Here is a 20,599-nt window from a genome sequence, read left to right on the forward strand (position 1 = left end):
GACAGTAACCTGTACAGACAGTAACCTGTACAGACAGTAACCTATACAGACAGTAACCTGTACAGACAGTAACCTATACAGACAGTAACCTATACAGACAGTAACCTATACAGACAATAACCTATACAGACAGTAACCTATACAGACAGTAACCTATACAGACAGTAACCTGTACATACAGTAACCTATACAGACAGTAACCTATACAGACAGTAACCTATACAGACAGTAACCTTTACAGACAGTAACCTATACAGACAGACACCTGTACGGACAGTAACATGTACAGACAGTAATCTGTACAGACAGACACCTGTACAGACAGTAGCCAGCAGATCAATAGTACGGTCAATGTAAGGTTGACAAGTGTATATAAGGTAGATCAGGAAGCTCTCAATATGAAGCTCGATGTTTTGTAAATATGAGTTATATCTGCATCTATAACAGTGCCTGCTATAGTTTCTTTGTCACAAACACATACATGGACATCAACCTCCATGGTTCTTGTTACTCTTACACTTTTCTGTAGAATTACTTGGTTGGGTTAGTATCCTTTATTTGTAAAGTGATGTGTCAGCACAGCTGCTACCGGAAAAAAAAACACATTTAAATAAATCTTCGTTAAACACGTCGTTTCTGCATCCTTAAATCTACATATCATTTCCTCTGAGTTCTTGATTCATCCACAACAGAATACCGAAGTCAAACACCTAACTGTAAAATGGGGTACAGAAAATAAAACATCGAAAACGAAACACTTGTTTTTTTTAATGCGTACGTTTGTAGATCTTGCTGGCACATTTGTAAGACACAGTAATTAACTCGAAGGTGTTTCCTTATCGTTATAGATATGATTCCATACCGACTTCTGTTTATCATAAACTGATTAGCATGAGGTTTACCTCAAAAAGACTATATTTAGGATACACAGATAACTGGTCCGAGTTTGATATATAATTGAGTCCAGATAATTGATAATTCCACCTCGCTCTCTACTGATCTTTACGTAACATCGATCATCGAGGCGTCAAAAGATGGATTTTTTTTTATCTGTAGCTAACCTTAGAACACTACCTCTAAATAAATAAAACACATCCTGTGTTTTCAGAACTGTCGATACTCCTAAAACACTAATCACATTCCTGATATAAGTTATAGGCCCTTTGGAACAAGTCTGGTTTCTCACACCAGACCTGTGAACGAATTATTGGTAAATGTTGCTGGATTCGTTTGTCGTCTATGACCTTTGGACGTTAAGGTAGCGTGGAATGTGTTTAGTATCAGACGATAAGATGTGCGCCTCCTACCTACCCTCCGAGTCTGATTTAACAATTACCACAGCAGGAAAAAAGAACGCTTCAACAAAACTCATCTTCTGTATTTATTTTAAGACACAAACTTCCGTATTGTATAAATATATAACCAACAGGCATTCAAAAAACAATGATATCAAGTTAAATATCCAATACAGTGTCTGTTCTGTCTAGGTGTTTATTTTTGGTGTAACCTTTAATTATACCAGGCTATATACTAGGTGTTTATGACAGAATACATGCCTCTTGTTGCGGCTAATGTATATACATCACAAGATTACGCCAACTTTAGCTACAGCAAGAATGTAATTCTAAAACATTCATAACTTATTGTAAGCCTCTGTATCTATTCATAGATATCTACTTTCACTTTGCCTTGCGAACAATATAATTCAATAAAATCACACATAAAAGTTAGCCTGCCCTTCTGTTAATGTAAAAACTAGGTTAGGCGATGTTAAATTACAATGTCCAGATACATCTATTAGAAAAAATTAACTAAGTAACAGTATATAACAAAAATAAAATATTCTATATGTTAATGAAAATAAATAGATTATTAATTGAATATATGACGGCACTGTAAGTCACTTCATTGTCGCGAAATAAAACGCACACAAAAATAGAGTGCTTTACAGTAAAACGTTTTGTTAAGACACAGAAATAGAGACACAGCAGTGTTATGTAAAACAATTTAAACATCGATATAAATATTACACTACTAATCATATCAAATGCGCTGCACATTTATCAACAATATTTTAATTTCTTCGAACAAATGGACGGAGGGATCCATTAATAACAAGGTATGCTTCCTCGTTAAAGTAAAACTTGTACGTTAATCAGACTGTCACGCTTATTAGATACAGACAAGTTTCCATGGTGAATTTTATTGCATACAGACACCGGTAAACTATTTTTGGGTAATATCATTTAATTACCGGCCATTTTGAGCCCTCAGTGAAGACATTAGATATAGAAGAACTGAGATAAATATGTCTTCGTGTTTTAACGAATGAACGATATGGAACACGGGCACCATTCTGGCATGAGCTACCATCGTATAAACAAACACTTAATCGGGCCGAAGACATATTAGTAAAACACTACAAGCCAGATATATGTGTAGAAAAAACAGCCATGCACAGATAGTACGTAGGTTGTATATCAACAAGCTGATAAATGTTATATCAATTACCAAGGGGCGAAAGACCTTTCTGTTCGGTGTAGTGACATATTTTAATGTAGCTATCAGTTCAATTGATGCATTAGATTAAAAAAACAACATGTCCCCCTCCCTACAGAGATGTTTTCGGTTAAAGTAGCAGGGTAGATTCATAAGGTCAACGCCTTCCTCTTACCAGTATCAATAAGTCGTTATCACAGACAACATTCTAACTTAATTACCTGTATACGATCGGCACCCATTCCATCAAAACAAGGAGTTGGTTGTCCTTCCGGTTACCGTTACAGGGCAAGCTGTGTTGTTAAATGGCACTTACTGTCTGGTGAACACCTACAGCCGAGTTTATATCTAGATATTCCAAAACTAATCTCTGCCATCACTGGGATAGCTTGCTTTAGAAACACTCTCAAATATTAAAACAGCTAAATGTGACATTTGATGAACTCTTCATTAAAGTTGTCTGACTCCACATTTTCTGAACAAAGGAGTCCTCGTCTGATGAACTGTTCACTAAAGTTGTCTAACACTACATTTTCTGAACAAAGGAACTAAAGTTGTTTGACTGTGCATTTTGATACATTAAATAATGAACAGAGCTTATCAACAAAATCAGTACATTTCTACATCAAAAACACTTTCCAACTGCACACGAGCATGGTAACACGAGCGTGGTATATTTATTCCACGATTAGTTATATTCTAATTCAATTACTAATTCCTTACTTTATTCGATAGCGAGTTACCCGGCTTTATTTACAACGGTTTATTTATTTTATATTCATACATTTATATTTATCTTTTATATTTATATATCTTACATATATAAATATACATTTATTTCAATAACACAGCGCCCAATGGGTAACGACAATGACACGTACAATGATTTAGGTGGAGAAATTAAACTACTAAATAATTTAATTGTCTGGCTATTTATATCATAATATTGCACGAGGAATCTAAATTTTCAAATGCAAAGGAACAATGATTTTTCCTGTATAGTTTAGTATACAGAACATGATTTTTTTTCTACATCCTCGTGTCTCACGACCCTGGAGTATAATAATATTTCTGGATATCGACAAACTGACAAATTCATACCCTTTACACAAATAACATCACTAGTAAAATACATTTCTTAATATGAAGTATTCTTTCGTTAGGCACAATCAACTGTACGTTGTTTAAAATCACAGTCAATAGCGGACGGACTCCTGGTAAATAATGACGTTCATAGATAAACATCGACATGTGTAGACAATGTAATCACATGATGTCTGTGTATAGTTAACACATTAAAACAGAGTTTGCATAAACATAATTAAAAATCACTCAGCGAAGTCATGCATCTAAGGATATCTTTAAACAGTTACATCTATTGCGTCACCAAACACGTAAACATCCTCACTCAATCTGAACTCTATATTAATCAAAATATATATGTCGAAGCAACAATGAGCATGCGCACGTGTTGTATCAGCTGTTCACCCACTTGCACACGTGTACTATACTTATATATTTATTTGTCTTTCTTTTCTTCCAGATTAGTTTGGTTGTGTGTCTCTCCTTGGTCGCCATTGACCGTGACGGTGTTTACTTCCGGTGTGGGTTCATCATCAGAGACATTCGGTTCTTCATCTAAGTCACACAAACGTAAACTTTTATTCCACAGCTGTCGACCTTTAGCTTTATCCTTGACAAAATCCTTTGTTTTCAATGGTTTACAGTTCTCAAACATTTTCCCGGATTGATCTCTGATACCTTCTGCGACTGCGCAGTAAACGACTGTCTGACATCCTTCCTCTGGGGTCTTGAAGAGAAACCTTGCAGCTGCACGTAAGACTTGTCCAAAAAGTCCAGGCCAATTCCTCAGAAGTTCCGTGTGAACACAGCCTGAAGCAGACATTAAACCAATTTAATAACGCTGTGTGGTCGTTGTATGGCGCGTTCATGAATATATCCTTATCTGCTATATTAATCATTTAGTCATTAAGTATCAAGGACGAGCAAAGCAGTACCTTGGAAAACTATTTATTTATATGATTAGATGTATGTGAATATTATCTGCCGACCAGCGTTTCTACACATGGAGATTAATTGCTTTTTTCCTGCGCTACCAGTAATTTGTTTTTCGTACTCCAGAAACTACTTTACAATATATGGCCATATGTTTTAAGCTCTAACAGCATATTGATGTATGATGGCGAAAACATATACCACGGATACTACAAGGAGGACATGTACAATGGTGTACTGTAGTATCGAATTTGATGATCTCGTCATTTTCTCTTTAACTTCACGAAAGGTTTTCGTGCCAAAGTACATTTGTATAGATCCTTAAATGTATATTTCAGATTAGTAGAGCAAGAAAAAGTTGGTTAGTTATTCATTATTAGAAATGATTAACAACATTTAAACATTACTTGGCTTATATGGTCAAAATGGCGACATACATGTATGTATATGTTTTGTAGAATTCTTTGTATTTTGAACATCAGCTACATCGTACATGACATTATGAAATGACCCTTGAGCGGTCAACCGTTTTCGATTGTCGTCACATGACATCGGTTGTTACAAGGATGACAAGCCCAAAACAAACAAACAGTATCGATACTTACCTGGATGTACAGCATAGCAGAGCACGACGTCGGGGAACCAGCACCTATGAGCCTCCACTGTGAACTGCGCTATTGCAAGTTTACTGCGTGCGTATGCACCGTAAATATCGTAATTCTTCATCGAGAGGTCCTCAAATTCCAGCCTGCCCTTTTTATAGGAGTCAGAACATACATTGACGATGCGACTTGGTGCACATTTCTTCAATTTGTCCTTAAGAAGATAGGTCAGATAGAAGTGGCCCAGATAGTTAACACCAAAACTCCTCTCGTAGCCGTCCTCTGTCGTGGCGCGGGGGCCCATGTAAGCTGTTGACAAACGTATCGTATTCAATTTACTCGTCACAGAAACATGGTTATGATGTTTAGCAGCAACGATATAATTATCTCCAATCACAATTTCATTGGTTACATTTTTGTGTAGAAAATGCTTTATACAAACACAATGACGTCACGAAATAAATTAAAGTGAATTTGATTTAAAATGGGCATCTTTAAGTAATTGATTAAAAAAGAAATGGAATACATAAAAATGACAGTAGAGTTTTTCATTTAATGATGAGATAATATCTTATCATCTTTATTATGTTCGTCCAGGGGACCCAGATGACCCAGGGGACCTAGTCTGACTCATGGACGGTAATACTCCAACATTACCAACTATCGAATTACAGGGGATTAAAACTTTTATTTACATGACCTTGACCCAGTAATTTGTCTTAATATTCCAAAATATATATCTATACGTACAAATGTATATGACGGCATATGAACTCACCAGCATTATTGATGAGGATGTCTAGTTTCGGCTCCTTATCCTGGAAGTCTTGCACAAATTCCTTCACGGTTCGCAAACTTCCAAGATCAATGTAAGATGCGTACACGTCATCGTTATGTGTCTTCATACGTATTGCCCTGGCAACTGCTTCCGCTTTCTTCAAGTTCCGACAGGCAAGGATGACCTTGGCACCTCTTTTGGCGAGATCATACGCAGTAGACTTTCCAAGTCCTCCAGACGCTCCTAAAATGAGAATGCAACAGTTTTATCGTGAAGTTAATTCATTCAATGCTTTGAATGTTAACAGTTTTGTGCTATTCTTTCCGGTAAATGACTTTGGTCGAAACGAAAATTAGCCAATGTACTTCTTTTGACAGTTAATTATATGTGCTCAGGAGAGTGTGAGCCGAACTTTGGAGCCTGAACTTTCAATATAATATTGTGTATTCTAAAAATGAAGGAAGACGCATGCAACTGTCATTCCAAATGTATTCTTATCGATATTAACGTTATCTCATTGCCATAGAAACACAAACACTAAAGTTTATGTAGGCGATGTTAAAGGGCCTGTTTCCAAAATGGCCCCTTCTCTGATTCAAATTTCCTGTTGGCGGTGCATTGCCCATGCCGTTGTGGTCACAAATCTATAAAGTATAAAGATTTAGGTCACTTGGTTTGTTTTTTATGGCTCCTCAAAGTTGTACCTTTCAGAAGCTGTCTAAGTGTTGATAAAATGTGCATGTTATGTAAAATATTAATGAAAATCTAATCAAATGATGGTCACCGTAAAGAATACATTCATGGCATGATTGTGACAAAAAATCATGTTTCCATCGCGCCATTTGGCTGTTTTATGGAAGAAACAATCTCAAAAATGCCATTTTCGATGATAACATTTTAGACACAAAAACCCTTTGAGATTGTCACGCTAGGTTTTGAATTCCATTTCATCAGAACCGCAAGATAAATAGTGAAAATACATTGTCTAGATACTATCGTTCTGGGTGTTTCCTGAAATGCGTTTAAACTATGATTTAAACCCAATAAATGTTTTAAGAAATTAATTCAAATCTTGTATTGAGCGGACATTTACAGCAATGAGGTCATTAAAATCAAATGCGGAATCGTTACAATGTTAAAGAGAACCCGAGAACAAACAACGGACTGTTAATATCGCTAGGCGGACATTTCAGTTCAGACCTAACACAGCAACTTTTTAATTCAAGTGTTATGATCACGCGATGTAACGGGTAAACATTCTGTCATGTAGGCTATACATAAAGGTTTCATAGGCAGTCTTCCAAACAGTATGATGATCTAATGTACCGGTGGGGCGGACCTTCTCAAGTTAACAGTATGATGTTATAATGTACCGGTGGGGCCGACCTTCTCCAGTAAACAGTATGATGATCTAATGTACGGGTGGGGCCGACCTTCTCCAGTAAACAGTATGATGATCTAATGTACCGGTGGGGCCGACCATCTCCAGTAAACAGTATGGTGATCTAATGTACCGGTGGGGCCGACCTTCTCCAGTAAACAGTATGGTGATCTATTGTACCGGTGGGGCCGACCTTCTCCAGTAAACAGTATGATGATCTAATGTACCGGTGGGGCCGACCTTCTCTAGTAAACAGTATGGTGATCTAATGTACCGGTGGGGCCGACTTTCTCCAGTAAACAGTATGATGATCTAATGTACCGGTGGGGCCGACCTTCTCAAGTAAACAGTATGATGATCTAATGTACCAGTGGGGGCCGACCTTCTCCAGTAAACAGTATGATGTTATAATGTACCGGTGGGGCCGACCTTCTCTAGTAAACAGTATGATGATCTAATGTACCAGTGGGGGCCGACCTTCTCCAGTAAACAGTATGATGTTATAATGTACCGGTGGGGCCGACCTTCTCTAGTAAACAGTATGATGATCTAATGTACCGGTGGGGCCGACCTTCTCCAGTAAACAGTATGATGATCTAATGTACCGGTGGGGCCGACCTTCTCCAGTAAACAGTATGATGATATAATGTACCGGTGGGGCCGACCTTCTCCAGTAAACAGTATGGTGATCTAATGTACCGGTGGGGCCGACCTTCTCCAGTAAACAATATGGTGATCTAATGTACCGGTGGGGCCGACCTTCTCCAGTAAACAGTATGATGATCTAATGTACCGGTGGGGCCGACCTTCACTAGTAAACAGTATGGTGATCTAATGTACCGGTGGGGCCGACCTTCTCCAGTAAACAGTATGATGATATAATGTACCGGTGGGGCCGACCTTCTCAAGTAAACAGTATGATGATCTAATGTACCAGTGGGGCCGACCTTCTCCAGTAAACAGTATGATGATCTAATGTACCGGTGGGGCCGACCTTCTCAAGTAAACAGTATGATGATCTAATGTACCGGTGGGGCCGACCTTCTCCAGTAAACAGTATGATGATCCAATGTACCGGTGGGGCCGACCTTCTCCAGTAAACAGTATGATGATCTAATGTACCGGTGGGGCCGACCTTCTCCAGTAAACAGTATGATGATCTAATGTACCGGTGGGGCCGACCTTCTCCAGTAAACAGTATGATGATCTAATGTACCGGTGGGGCCGACCTTCTCCAGTAAACAGTATGATGATCTAATGTACCGGTGGGGCCGACCTTCTCAAGTAAACAGTATGGTGTTATAATGTACCGGTGGGGCGGACCTTCTCAAGTAAACAGTATGATGATCTAATGTACCGGTGGGGCCGACCATCTCCAGTAAACAGTATGATGATCTTATGTACCGGTGGGGCCGACCTTCTCCAGTAAACAGTATGATGATCTAATGTACCGATGGGGCCGACCTTCTCAAGTAAACAGTATGATGATCTAATGTACCGGTGGGGCCGACCTTCTCCAGTAAACAGTATGATGATCTAATGTACCGGTGGGGCCGACCTTCTCCAGTAAACAGTATGATTATCTAATGTACCGGTGGGGCCGACCTTCTCCAGTAAACAGTATGATGATCTAATGTACCGGTGGGGCCGACCTTCTCCAGTAAACAGTATGATGATCTAATGTACCGGTGGGGCCGACCTTCTCCAGTAAACAGTATGATGATCTAATGTACCGGTGGGGCCGACCTTCTCTAGTAAACAGTATGATTATCTAATGTACCGGTGGGGCCGACCTTCTCCAGTAAACAGTATGATGATCTAATGTACCGGTGGGGCCGACCTTCTCCAGTAAACAGTATGATGATCTAATGTACCGGTGGGGCCGACCTTCTCCAGTAAACAGTATGATGATCTAATGTACCGGTGGGGCCGACCTTCTCCAGTAAACAGTATGATGATCTAATGTACCGGTGGGGCCGACCTTCTCTAGTAAACAGTATGATGATCTAATGTACCGGTGGGGCCGACCTTCTCCAGTAAACAGTATGATGATCTAATGTACCGGTGGGGCCGACCTTCTCAAGTAAACAGTATGATGATCTAATGTACCGGTGGGGCCGACCTTCTCCAGTAAACAGTATGATGATATAATGTACCGGTGGGGCCGACCTTCTCCAGTAAACAGTATGATGATCTAATGTACCGGTGGGGCCGACCTTCTCAAGTAAACAGTATGATGATCTAATGTACCGGTGGGGCCGACCTTCTCCAGTAAACAGTATGATGATCTAATGTACCGGTGGGGCCGACCTTCTCAAGTAAACAGTATGATCTAATGTACCGGTGGGGCCGACCTTCTCTAGTAAACAGTATGATGATCTAATGTACCGGTGGGGCCGACCTTCTCCAGTAAACAGTATGATGATCTAATGTACCGGTGGGCCGACCTTCTCAAGTAAACAGTATGATGATATAATGTACCGGTGGGGCCGACCTTCTCCAGTAAACAGTATGATGATATAATGTACCGGTGGTGCCGACCTTCTCCAGTAAACAGTATGATGATCTAATGTACCGGTGGGGCCGACCTTCTCCAGTAAACAGTATGATGATCTAATGTACCGGTGGGGCCGACCATCTCCAGTAAACAGTATGGTGATCTAATGTACCGGTGGGGCCGACCTTTTCAAGTAAACAGTATGATGATCTAATGTACCGGTGGGGCCGACCTTCTCAAGTAAACAGTATGATGATCTAATGTACCGGTGGGGCCGACCTTCTCAAGTAAACAGTATGATGATATAATGTACCGGTGGGGCCGACCTTCTCAAGTAAACAGTATGATGATCTAATGTACCGGTGGGGCCGACCTTCTCAAGTAAACAGTATGATGATCTAATGTACCGGTGGGGCCGACCTTCTCAAGTAAACAGTATGATGATCTAATGTACCGGTGGGGCCGACCTTCTCAAGTAAACAGTATGATGATCTAATGTACCGGTGGGGCCGACCTTCTCCAGTAAACAGTATGATGATATAATGTACCGGTGGTGCCGACCTTCTCCAGTAAACAGTATGATGATCTAATGTACCGGTGGGGCCGACCTTCTCCAGTAAACAGTATGATGATCTAATGTACCGGTGGGGCCGACCATCTCCAGTAAACAGTATGATGATATAATGTACTGGTGGGGCCGACCTTCTCAAGTAAACAGTATGGTGATCTAATGTACCGGTGGGGCCGACCTTTTCAAGTAAACAGTATGATGATCTAATGTACCGGTGGGGCCGACCTTCTCAAGTAAACAGTATGGTGATCTAATGTACCGGTGGGGCCGACCTTCTCCAGTAAACAGGGTGATGATCTAATGTACCGGTGGGGCCGACCTTCTCCAGTAAACAGTATGATGATATAATGTACTGGTGGGGCCGACCTTCTCAAGTAAACAGTATGGTGATCTAATGTACCGGTGGGGCCGACCTTTTCAAGTAAACAGTATGATGATCTAATGTACCGGTGGGGCCGACCTTCTCAAGTAAACAGTATGATGATCTAATGTACCGGTGGGGCCGACCTTCTCAAGTAAACAGTATGATGATATAATGTACCGGTGGGGCCGACCTTCTCAAGTAAACAGTATGATGATCTAATGTACCGGTGGGGCCGACCTTCTCAAGTAAACAGTATGATGATCTAATGTACCGGTGGGGCCGACCTTCTCCAGTAAACAGGGTGATGATCTAATGTACCGGTGGGGCCGACCTTCTCCAGTAAACAGTATGATGATCTAATGTACCGGTGGGGCCGACCTTCTCCAGTAAACAGTATGGTGATCTAATGTACCGGTGGGGCCGACCTTCTCCAGTAAACAGTATGATGATCTAATGTACCGGTGGGGCCGACCTTCTCCAGTAAACAGTATGATGATCTAATGTACCGGTGGGGCCGACCTTCTCCAGTAAACAGTATGATGATCTAATGTACCGGTGGGGCCGACCTTCTCCAGTAAACAGTATAGGTATAAGTACATGTATACCATAAGGGAGTTGTATGATAGATCACACAGTTCATAGTTCACTTAATCATGGAGTCGTTTAATCTCTTGCTCGTCATCTTAGTCAAATGTCGGATTAATTAGTGTAAAACAACTGCAGTTGGAAAGTACTTTGTAGCTTTAAGAAATTACAGGGAATTGTGCGGATATAATCTGCTTCATAACGGAATGCACAACGGAGAAAGTATGTGGTGATATGTACAGTAAAACCCAGCTGTAGAACAAAATATATCACTACATCTCACAAATAGTGTACAGGTTATCCTGGCTGGAGAACAACACACATCACTACATATCACATATAGTGTGCAGGTTACCCTGCTGTAGAACAAAACATATAACTACATCTCACATATAGTGTACAGGTTACCCTGGCTGGAGAACAAAACATATCACTACATCTCACATATAGTGTACAGGTTACCCTGCTGTAGAACAAAACACATCACTACATCTCACAAATAGTGTACAGGTTACCCTGCTGTAGAACAAAACATATCACTTTTTATATTAATCATCTGTCAGATTGAAGTATTCACCACCTAAGAGTCCTTCACATAATGATAGGAGTTGAATTAACAAAACACAATCAAAATTTATTATAAATTAATTGTTGATGACATTGTATGTGACCATATTGGTTCTGAACCCTTCTTGGTGACTCTACATTGCACGTGACCATATTGATTCTGAATCCTATCTACTACGCTCGCAGGTAACCTTCTGTTCAACAAGATTAACATTTCCCCAGCAGCCTCAGTTCTGCCATGACAGTTTCCACAGGTTATATGACAACTTGAAAGTCTTAACCTGCTAATTTATTCCTCCAAAATATGACAACTCAAATATAGCATGACAGTCCTCCTGGTCACATGGTATTGATAATGTGCTAAATACGATGTAGACCATGTACCCACCTAAACTGAGCGTCAATATAACATCCGTTTGTCTTAGTTAGTTAACAAAAATCATCCCTCACTATGGCGTACGCTCCAAGGTAGGAGGATAGGGGATTAAAAGGTCTCAGGTAATAGAAGTTAAAAGTCTGGGTCAAATGAAAACTACCACAAATGTTGCAATGTGTGAATCAGATTAAGATTGGTCGATTCCTTGATCTCGACAACATCAGAGGAAATACCTAACTCCGAAAGAGGGTCTCACAATTATTTGGGTTATAAAATTGTTTTCGTACGATGGAAGTGATATAATCTTCACTTGTACAAGTGAGAAACGTATCATCATATCGTGTGCCAATTTCACACCTCATTCCCTCTCGGTTTCGTGTCACGTGTGTTAACTTACCTGTATCTTCACAACTACAGGAAAGATCGCGTAACAAACACTCCCCAAATGTTGACGTTTAAGATTGAGTCCTTTACTAAAGTGTACAATAATGCATTTCTACATTTTTCGTCTCGGTCGATAATTTTCATGTTAATTTAACCACCTATTAGCCACAAGTCACATAACTGATACATACATGTAATACAGCACACGCCCCTATCATGTCATACAATACTGTACATACAAAATAAAACAATGTAACAAAACGTATATATGTAACCAAAGTAACACAATATAGTTATTATCTTGCTAAAAAGTAAGTGCAAAGAATTACAATGTCCGTTCAAACTAGTTAAATAATATGTGTATAAAGTAATACAATGTATATATACCTATCTCACAAAATATTATGTACCCATCTCACAAAATATTCTATAATCATCTCACATAATATTATATACAAATCTCACAAAATAGTATATACCCATCTCACAAAATAGTATATACTCATCTCACAAAATAGTATTTACCCATCTCACAAATAGTATATACTCATCTCACAAAATAGTATATACCCATCTCACAAAATAGTATATACCCATCTCACAAAATAGTATATACCCATCTCACAAAATAGTATATACCCATCTCACAAAATAGTATATACCCATCTCACAAAATAGTATATACCCATCTCACAAAATAGTATATACTCATCTCACAAAATAGTATTTACCCATCTGACTAAATAGTATATACTCATCTCGCTAAATAGTATATACCGATCTGACTAAATAGTATTTACCCATCTCGCTAAATAGTATATACCGATCTGACTAAATAGTATTTACCCATCTCGCTAAATAGTATATACCGATCTGACTAAATAGTATTTACCCATCTCGCTAAATAGTATATACCGATCTGACTAAATAGTATATACCCATCTCGCTAAATAGTATATACCGATCTGACTAAATAGTATTTACCCATCTCGCTAAATAGTATATACCGATCTAACTAAATAGTATATACTCATCTCGCTAAATAGTAATACCGATCTGACTAAATAGTATTTACCCATCTCGCTAAATAGTATATACCGATCTGACTAAATAGTATATACCCATCTCGCTAAATAGTATATACCCATCTCGCTAAATAGTATATACCCATCTCGCTAAATAGTATATATCCATCTGACTAAATAGTATTTACCTATCTGACTAAATAGTATATCATCATCTAGCTAATAGTATATATCCATTTCGCTAAAAAGTATATACCCATCTCGCTAAATAGTATATACCCATCTGACTAAATAGTATTTACCTATCTGACTAAATAGATATATATATCCATCTCGCAAAATAGTAGATACCCATCTCGTTAAGTAGTATAATCTTAATAATATATTATATACAAAGTAATATCCCTTGTAGTGTACAATGTATTACATATTAAGTAATAACCCTTACGTTCCTATCTCGCTGCTTACATTGTAGTATACATTGTTAACGAAAGAACATTAATGACTGGAAGTCGTACTTGATATACCTACAAAATCATGTACATGTAATATGATGCTACTGTGGGAAAACAGTGTGTATTTGTGTTTCCTGTCAAACAGGTTTGCTTCAAAATCCTTAAATTTTTAGTGACAGGTTTCGCCTAGTACTGCCAAAAAATATCCGCAACTTATTCTTTTACTTTGTATGGTGTTTCGGTGGATGATTGAATGCATCGTTATTATCAGCAATGCAGTATTTTCTCTTCATCATTGCACAAAGATTGTTTTTGAAAAAAATATGTCTTATTGGCTCGACTAAATTTTATTTCATATTGATTTTGAAGCATGTTTTCGGGGGAAAAAATTATAATTCAATAGCATTGTTTCGTTTTGTTTAGACAAACGAATTATATTAAGCACTAGAAAAATGTTTTCGAAGGCTTGAATTCACAAGAAAGAAACTGGTAGGTCGCACCAGCAAGACAACTTGATACATGCATATGCATAATTGCGTTTCGTGCGGATAATACTGGCGACTATATGTATGTATTATGTTTAAGTTGACATTACACTCGAGGTTATTCTATATCATCACATGCTATCCAAATGTAGCTCTTCTGGATATATACTATGGAGTCAAAGGATTTATAGCTGACTGACACGACGCAATATTAATTTCCCAAGGACAAATAGTTTAAAAGCTCTCTATGCATAAGCCTATCTCAGTAAGGTAAGAAGAACCATAAGCCTATCTCAGTAAGGTACGTAAGAATGAACCTTACGACAAGACAATGGTCTTTGAAGGTGCAACGTCCTCAATATTATAAGATATTCAATTTGATGTCTAATGTGAGAATATACAGGGTGCACTATTTATCATCAGAAGACACGGTTAAGTTCTGTTTCCTTTGCTGATATAAAGAGGGCGTGTTGGACCATCATGTCGAGCACGTGACATTGTCTGGATCTGACCTGTATTTAAATGGCGGATGTCGTCAATGACGCGGAAGACACCCTGAGTACCTATTCCTATTTGTCTTTGCATTATGTGATAGCCTCGGTACAGATTATCGATCTTCATAATTACGGTTTTGTTTCATATAGATAATATCTGGTTGCCTTTGTTTATATATATATTTATATATAATGACAGTAGAAAAAGAATTTCTCTGGCGCTTCATGTTAAATTTGTCTTTGTTCAGTTGGCATTAACAGTCCATAACTACAAACTGAAAGCAGTTCAATGCGATTTAAAACAAAGTTATTATAATTGTAATTAATGGAATTCAATTTCCCCCGCCATTTTCGGCTGTAAGCCTGTTTTACAGCCAAACCATTTTGCTCCGCGTAAAAAAAGTAGTGGGTAACAGAAAACCAGACAAGGAAAAATAATGTATTTAATATTTTTTCTGCAATGGTAGTGTGCTTCACTTGGCACTTTATCAATGCACCGGTTGTCAGTTTATGAGATGGTAATGCTTAACTACTGTTTGTAAGGTTGTAAAGTTTTGATGATGTTTATGTTTTGTTCATATAACAACAGTGAAATAATATGTGTGTCTCATACATATGTAACAACAGTTGAAGAAGATGAGTAGCTCATTCAGAAATAACAACAGTAGAATAAGAAGTGTGTGTCATACACATATAACAACAGTAGAAGAAGATGTGTGGCTCATACACTTATAACAACAGTAGAATAAGAAGTGTGTGTCATACACATATAACAACAGTAGAATAAGATGTGTGTATCATACACATATAATAACAGTAGAATCAGAAGTGTGTCGCATACACATATAACAACAGTAGAATAAGAAGTGTGTGTCATACATATATAACAACAGTAGAATAAGAAGTGTGTGTCATACACATATAACAACAGTAGAAGAAGAAGTGTGTGTCATATACATATAACAACAGTATAATAAAATGTGTGGCTCATACACTTATAACAACAGTAGAATAAGAAGTGTGTGTCATACACATATAACAACAGGAGAATAAGAAGTGTGTGTCATACACATATAACAACAGTAGAATAAGAAGTGTGTCATACACTTATAACAGCAGTAGAATAAGATGGGTATCGCATACACATATAACAACAGTAGAATAAGAAGTGTGTGTCATACACATATAACAACAGTAGAATAAGAAGCGTGTGTCATACACATATAACAACAGTAGAATAAGAATTTGTTTTTTGTATATACAATTATAATGACAGTATAATCAGTATTTGTTTTTGTTTTTATATACATTATAACGACATTAGAATAAGATTTAGTTCTTGTTTATATATACATTATAATGACAGTAGAATTGTTTTATATATACATCATAACGACACTAGGATATGATTTTGTTGTTGTTGTTTATATACATTATAACCACATTAAAATAAGAATTTGTTTTTGTTTATATACACATTATAATGACAGTAGAATATAATTTGTTTTTTTATTGATATACACATTATGATGACGTTAGGATATTAATTTGTTTTTGTTTATATACACATTATACCGACATTAGAATATTATTTGTTTTTTATTTATATAACATTATGATGAGAGTAGAATAACAATTTGTTTTTGTTGATGTTAATGCTATAACGACATTAGGATAAGAATTTGTTTTGGGACATCAAGGTATTTACTTCGCAACAGAACAAAAAAGATTTACTTCTAGATTTACCACATAACATATAGCAGGTGACGAAGTGTTATTACGCTACGAGACCCACCGCGGTGTTGTCAAGACTCGCGTTGTCTAACTGCCTGTCCCAGTTGTTTCTCAGAAGTGATATTCAGGGTCTGCCTCATACAGTTTATATATATTATATATTATCCATGTATGTAAATACATTGCGATCCAGGTATTCATATCATCTAATAGACGACTTCCACAATGATCATGTCATGGTATCGGGCCTTCACTGCGCCATTGAAGCGGTATAAGCTGCGGGTATTTCTGGCTAGGCGATTGGGTGCCGTAGATCGTGAGTTCGAGGCCCGGTCAGGGCACGAGTCAAAAAGTCGTCTTCCTTCGTCATTTGAGTTACTATGTTATATATTCATATATATTATGGAAAAGATTAAATAGTATATAATATGAAAGGTTATATAAAGCAATCTTTCCATGTACTCCATAAAGTAAAACATATACATGTTTAAGTCATAGGATCTACGACATTGACGTGAGAAGTATATGTCCACTTTAAATGGAAACGCATCAATAAATTAATTAAAAATAAATACCTTCCATTGTTTTTACTGTCATCACATTCAGGAGATATTGGCGATTGTTTCCCGGAAACTCATTAATATTGTATCGATAATTACCTGACAATTTTGAACATACAAAAACGCATTTCTCTCGTAATATTCAATGTAAGAAAGATACCATATGTTTTTTTTTTTTGTTATACATTATACACTTATATCAAATAAAACATTTAAATTATACTGTGAGGAAAATATCATAGATCATTTGCGTTTTATAATCTGATACAAAATGATTTTCAAAGACAATTTGACATAACTTACAAAATCCGGTATTTTGTATGTCGTATTATGTACATTGTACATACATATGTATTTAATTCGTTTGATGTGCTTTATTGTTGTAAAAAAAATCAAAAATAAATCTTGGATCTGCAATCAATTTCCCATGCATATTAAATTCACGAGAACGTTTTCTTTCTTGACGATTCATTGCACTCAACACCTTGCAGTGGTAAGGTCATAATTTAAACAACGGAGCGTAAAGCCAAACACAGATCCACCAGACGGTGTAAACAGACGGTGTAAACATGTGTTAATTATACTTTTTTTTTTAAATATTAAAAATATTGTACTGCAACACAATGTTGTGATGACGTGTTGAATGCTGACGTGACGTGGTTGTTGCCAGCACGTAATATACCCTAGGAGTTGACAGAGCAATCACTACATATGGATGATAGAAATTAAACAGGTACACGAGAGACAATTGTGTGATTGATCAGAGAAAATCAGGTCTGCGTTTAAGATGTTACATGATGGAGTGTTATTATTTAGTCGTTCCGCAATTATGTCACATATGTAACGAACATGCCTCTGATAACAATACTATACCAGAGAGTAATAACATCACACTGGTGATGAACGTAATCCTTACACGTGAATTGAGCGTACCAGTGTGATGACAATAACGATACTATACAAGAGAGGGGTGACGTCACACTGGTGATGAACGTAATAGTTACACGTGAATTGAGCGTACCATTGTGATGACAATAACGATACTAACATGAGAGTGGTGACGTCACACTGGTCACGTGAATTGAGCGTACCTGTGATGACAATAACGATACAAAACATGAGAGTGGTGACGTCACACTGGTGATGAACGTAATCCTTACACGTGAATTGAGCGTACCAGTGTGATGACAATAACGATACTAACATGAGAGTGGTGACGTCACACTGGTCACGTGAATTGAGCGTACCTGTTATTATGACAGTTTTACCGTTGAGCTGGCGCGAACTCTGACATGGGACGGTCCAGCGCAGGTAACGTCTCCAGAAGAAGACCAACAGGAGGAAGAATGAGATGACCACTGGTATGAGGAGAACTGTAGAATAGCTCTGAATCACTTGTTTCATCTCCAGTCGGATTTGTCGCCACAGTTCCTTGGAACTTGTCATGTTCTTGACTCCAGCCGATGGCTCCATATTGTATTTCTTAGTTTCACAAGTTAAAACTACTCACACATATTGATAAAGTTTTAAATGTTCAGTATAAACTCGGGGGTCCTATGCGTAGCTACTTGTGTGCTGTCCGATTGTAAATCGGTACTGCGGAGGAGCGGTATCAATCGTGTTATAGTGATGGATCTGCCTTCTGCTACACCTATCTCGTGGCTCCCCCTCCTCCCACGGCCCGGGTTGTATAATGTTACTCCACACAACAGCAGACCGACACAGCCCGCGTGGCTGTCTCTTATCTTTATTACGAGTAAATTGAGCCCCCTTTCCTGTTGCTCCGGTGTATCATAGTATAAGTTTAAAACAGCAGGTACCTTATACATCCTCTCGTATATACTCTACTGGTGCATAACGAACGGGGAACATTATGTTTACGCTTTACAGAAGCATTCCAATACATACATACATACATACATACATACATACATACATACATACATACATACATTACATACATACGTACATACATTCATACATTACATACATACATACATACATACATACATACATACATACACATACATACATACATACATACATGCATACATACATACATACATACATACATACATACATACATACATTCATACATTACATACATACATACATACATACATACATACATACATACATACATACATACATACATACATACATACATACATACATTCATACATTACATACATACATACATACATACATACATACATACATACATACATACATACATACATACATACATACATTACATACACACGCGCGCACGCACGCACGCACATTATCTGAGATATTAAAAACGATTGGCAATCAAGCTATAGCATAAAACATGTGGTATTGTGAATGAGGCAGAACCGTTTCTTCCAACGTCATGTGTAAGTAAGAGTATTAATTGTCACCTGACATTAAACCTCGGGAACGTTATCGCATTCAGATAGATTCCAGAGACGAGTTGCGAGTCTCAGCAGAAAACGCGCTTTTCACCCTTCTACAATACACGCGCATTGGCACGGCTAACATTTTCTTTCGCGCACTTTTAAAAATCTCATTATCATGAAACATTGTCTGTGCAGAGCGCGTGTTTTCCTCGTCAGGAGTTAAAGGGTTATCGTGTGTTCCTACTCCGCGAGGTCTTACAATAGATACTCACAGCAGTTATATAAACAGTGCTGTGGCGCGGAGAATTTCATCTAAATGTCAAAGTATTTGCGTATATGATCACGACTTATAAATGTGCATGTATTTTCGTTATCTTTAGTTTTTTTTTTATCAGGGCACATGTCATATTTTCGTTATAAAGTTGGCAGTGTTCATGTGAAACATTTGTAAATATGATTCCTGCTGTTTTGTTTAATTTTAAAATGACGTGTGTGTATAACAGCCAGAAGATATACAGCGAATACTGACATACACACGATGACCGATAGCAGCCTGACACGAATATAGTAAAGTAAATGTGTTCCGCTAATTAACGGCAACATCATGACACAAAAATCTATGTAAATTAAATTTGTACCGATAATTAGTCCAAAACATCATGACACAAAAATCTCTAGTTAAGTAAATGTGTTTCGATAATTAGTCCAAAAACATCATGACACAAAAATCTCTTGTAAGGTAAATGTGTTTCGATAATTCGTCAAAAAACATCATGACACAAAAATGTCTAGTTAAGTAATATGTACCAATATTTTGTACAGACACATAATGACACAAAAATCTC

The 20,599-nt window shown here is 37.7% G+C and overlaps 1 protein-coding gene across 1 annotated transcript; it reads right to left on the minus strand.

Annotated features, from left to right (window-relative positions):
• Positions 1 to 1,367: 1,367 nt before the first annotated feature.
• Positions 1,368 to 19,089, minus strand: LOC117332755 (retinol dehydrogenase 13-like). Its single transcript, XM_033891782.1, has 4 exons — positions 18,621 to 19,089; positions 5,896 to 6,138; positions 5,121 to 5,426; positions 1,368 to 4,392 (listed from the first exon to the last, which is right to left on the minus strand). Exons 1-4 carry the CDS (start codon positions 18,844 to 18,846, stop codon positions 4,019 to 4,021), a joined length of 1,149 nt encoding a protein of 382 aa, XP_033747673.1. The 5' UTR covers positions 18,847 to 19,089; the 3' UTR covers positions 1,368 to 4,018.
• Positions 19,090 to 20,599: the final 1,510 nt, after the last annotated feature.

This window comes from Pecten maximus, chromosome 8 (assembly GCF_902652985.1).
Source record: "Pecten maximus chromosome 8, xPecMax1.1, whole genome shotgun sequence".
In the NCBI taxonomy this organism is placed as follows: domain Eukaryota; kingdom Metazoa; phylum Mollusca; class Bivalvia; order Pectinida; family Pectinidae; genus Pecten; species Pecten maximus.

What these genes read in the sequence shown, in the direction of transcription:
- LOC117332755 (XM_033891782.1), bottom strand. Translation starts at nt 18,846, where the DNA reads ATGGAGCCATCGGCTGGAGTCAAGAACATGACAAGTTCCAAGGAACTG. An exon ending in TAAAACTGTCATAATAACAG is followed by an intron (nt 6,139 to 18,620) that starts GTACGCTCAATT and finishes TTCTCATTTTAG; the next exon opens with GAGCGTCTGGAGGACTTGGA. An exon ending in CATCCTCATCAATAATGCTG is followed by an intron (nt 5,427 to 5,895) that starts GTGAGTTCATAT and finishes GTTTGTCAACAG; the next exon opens with CTTACATGGGCCCCCGCGCC.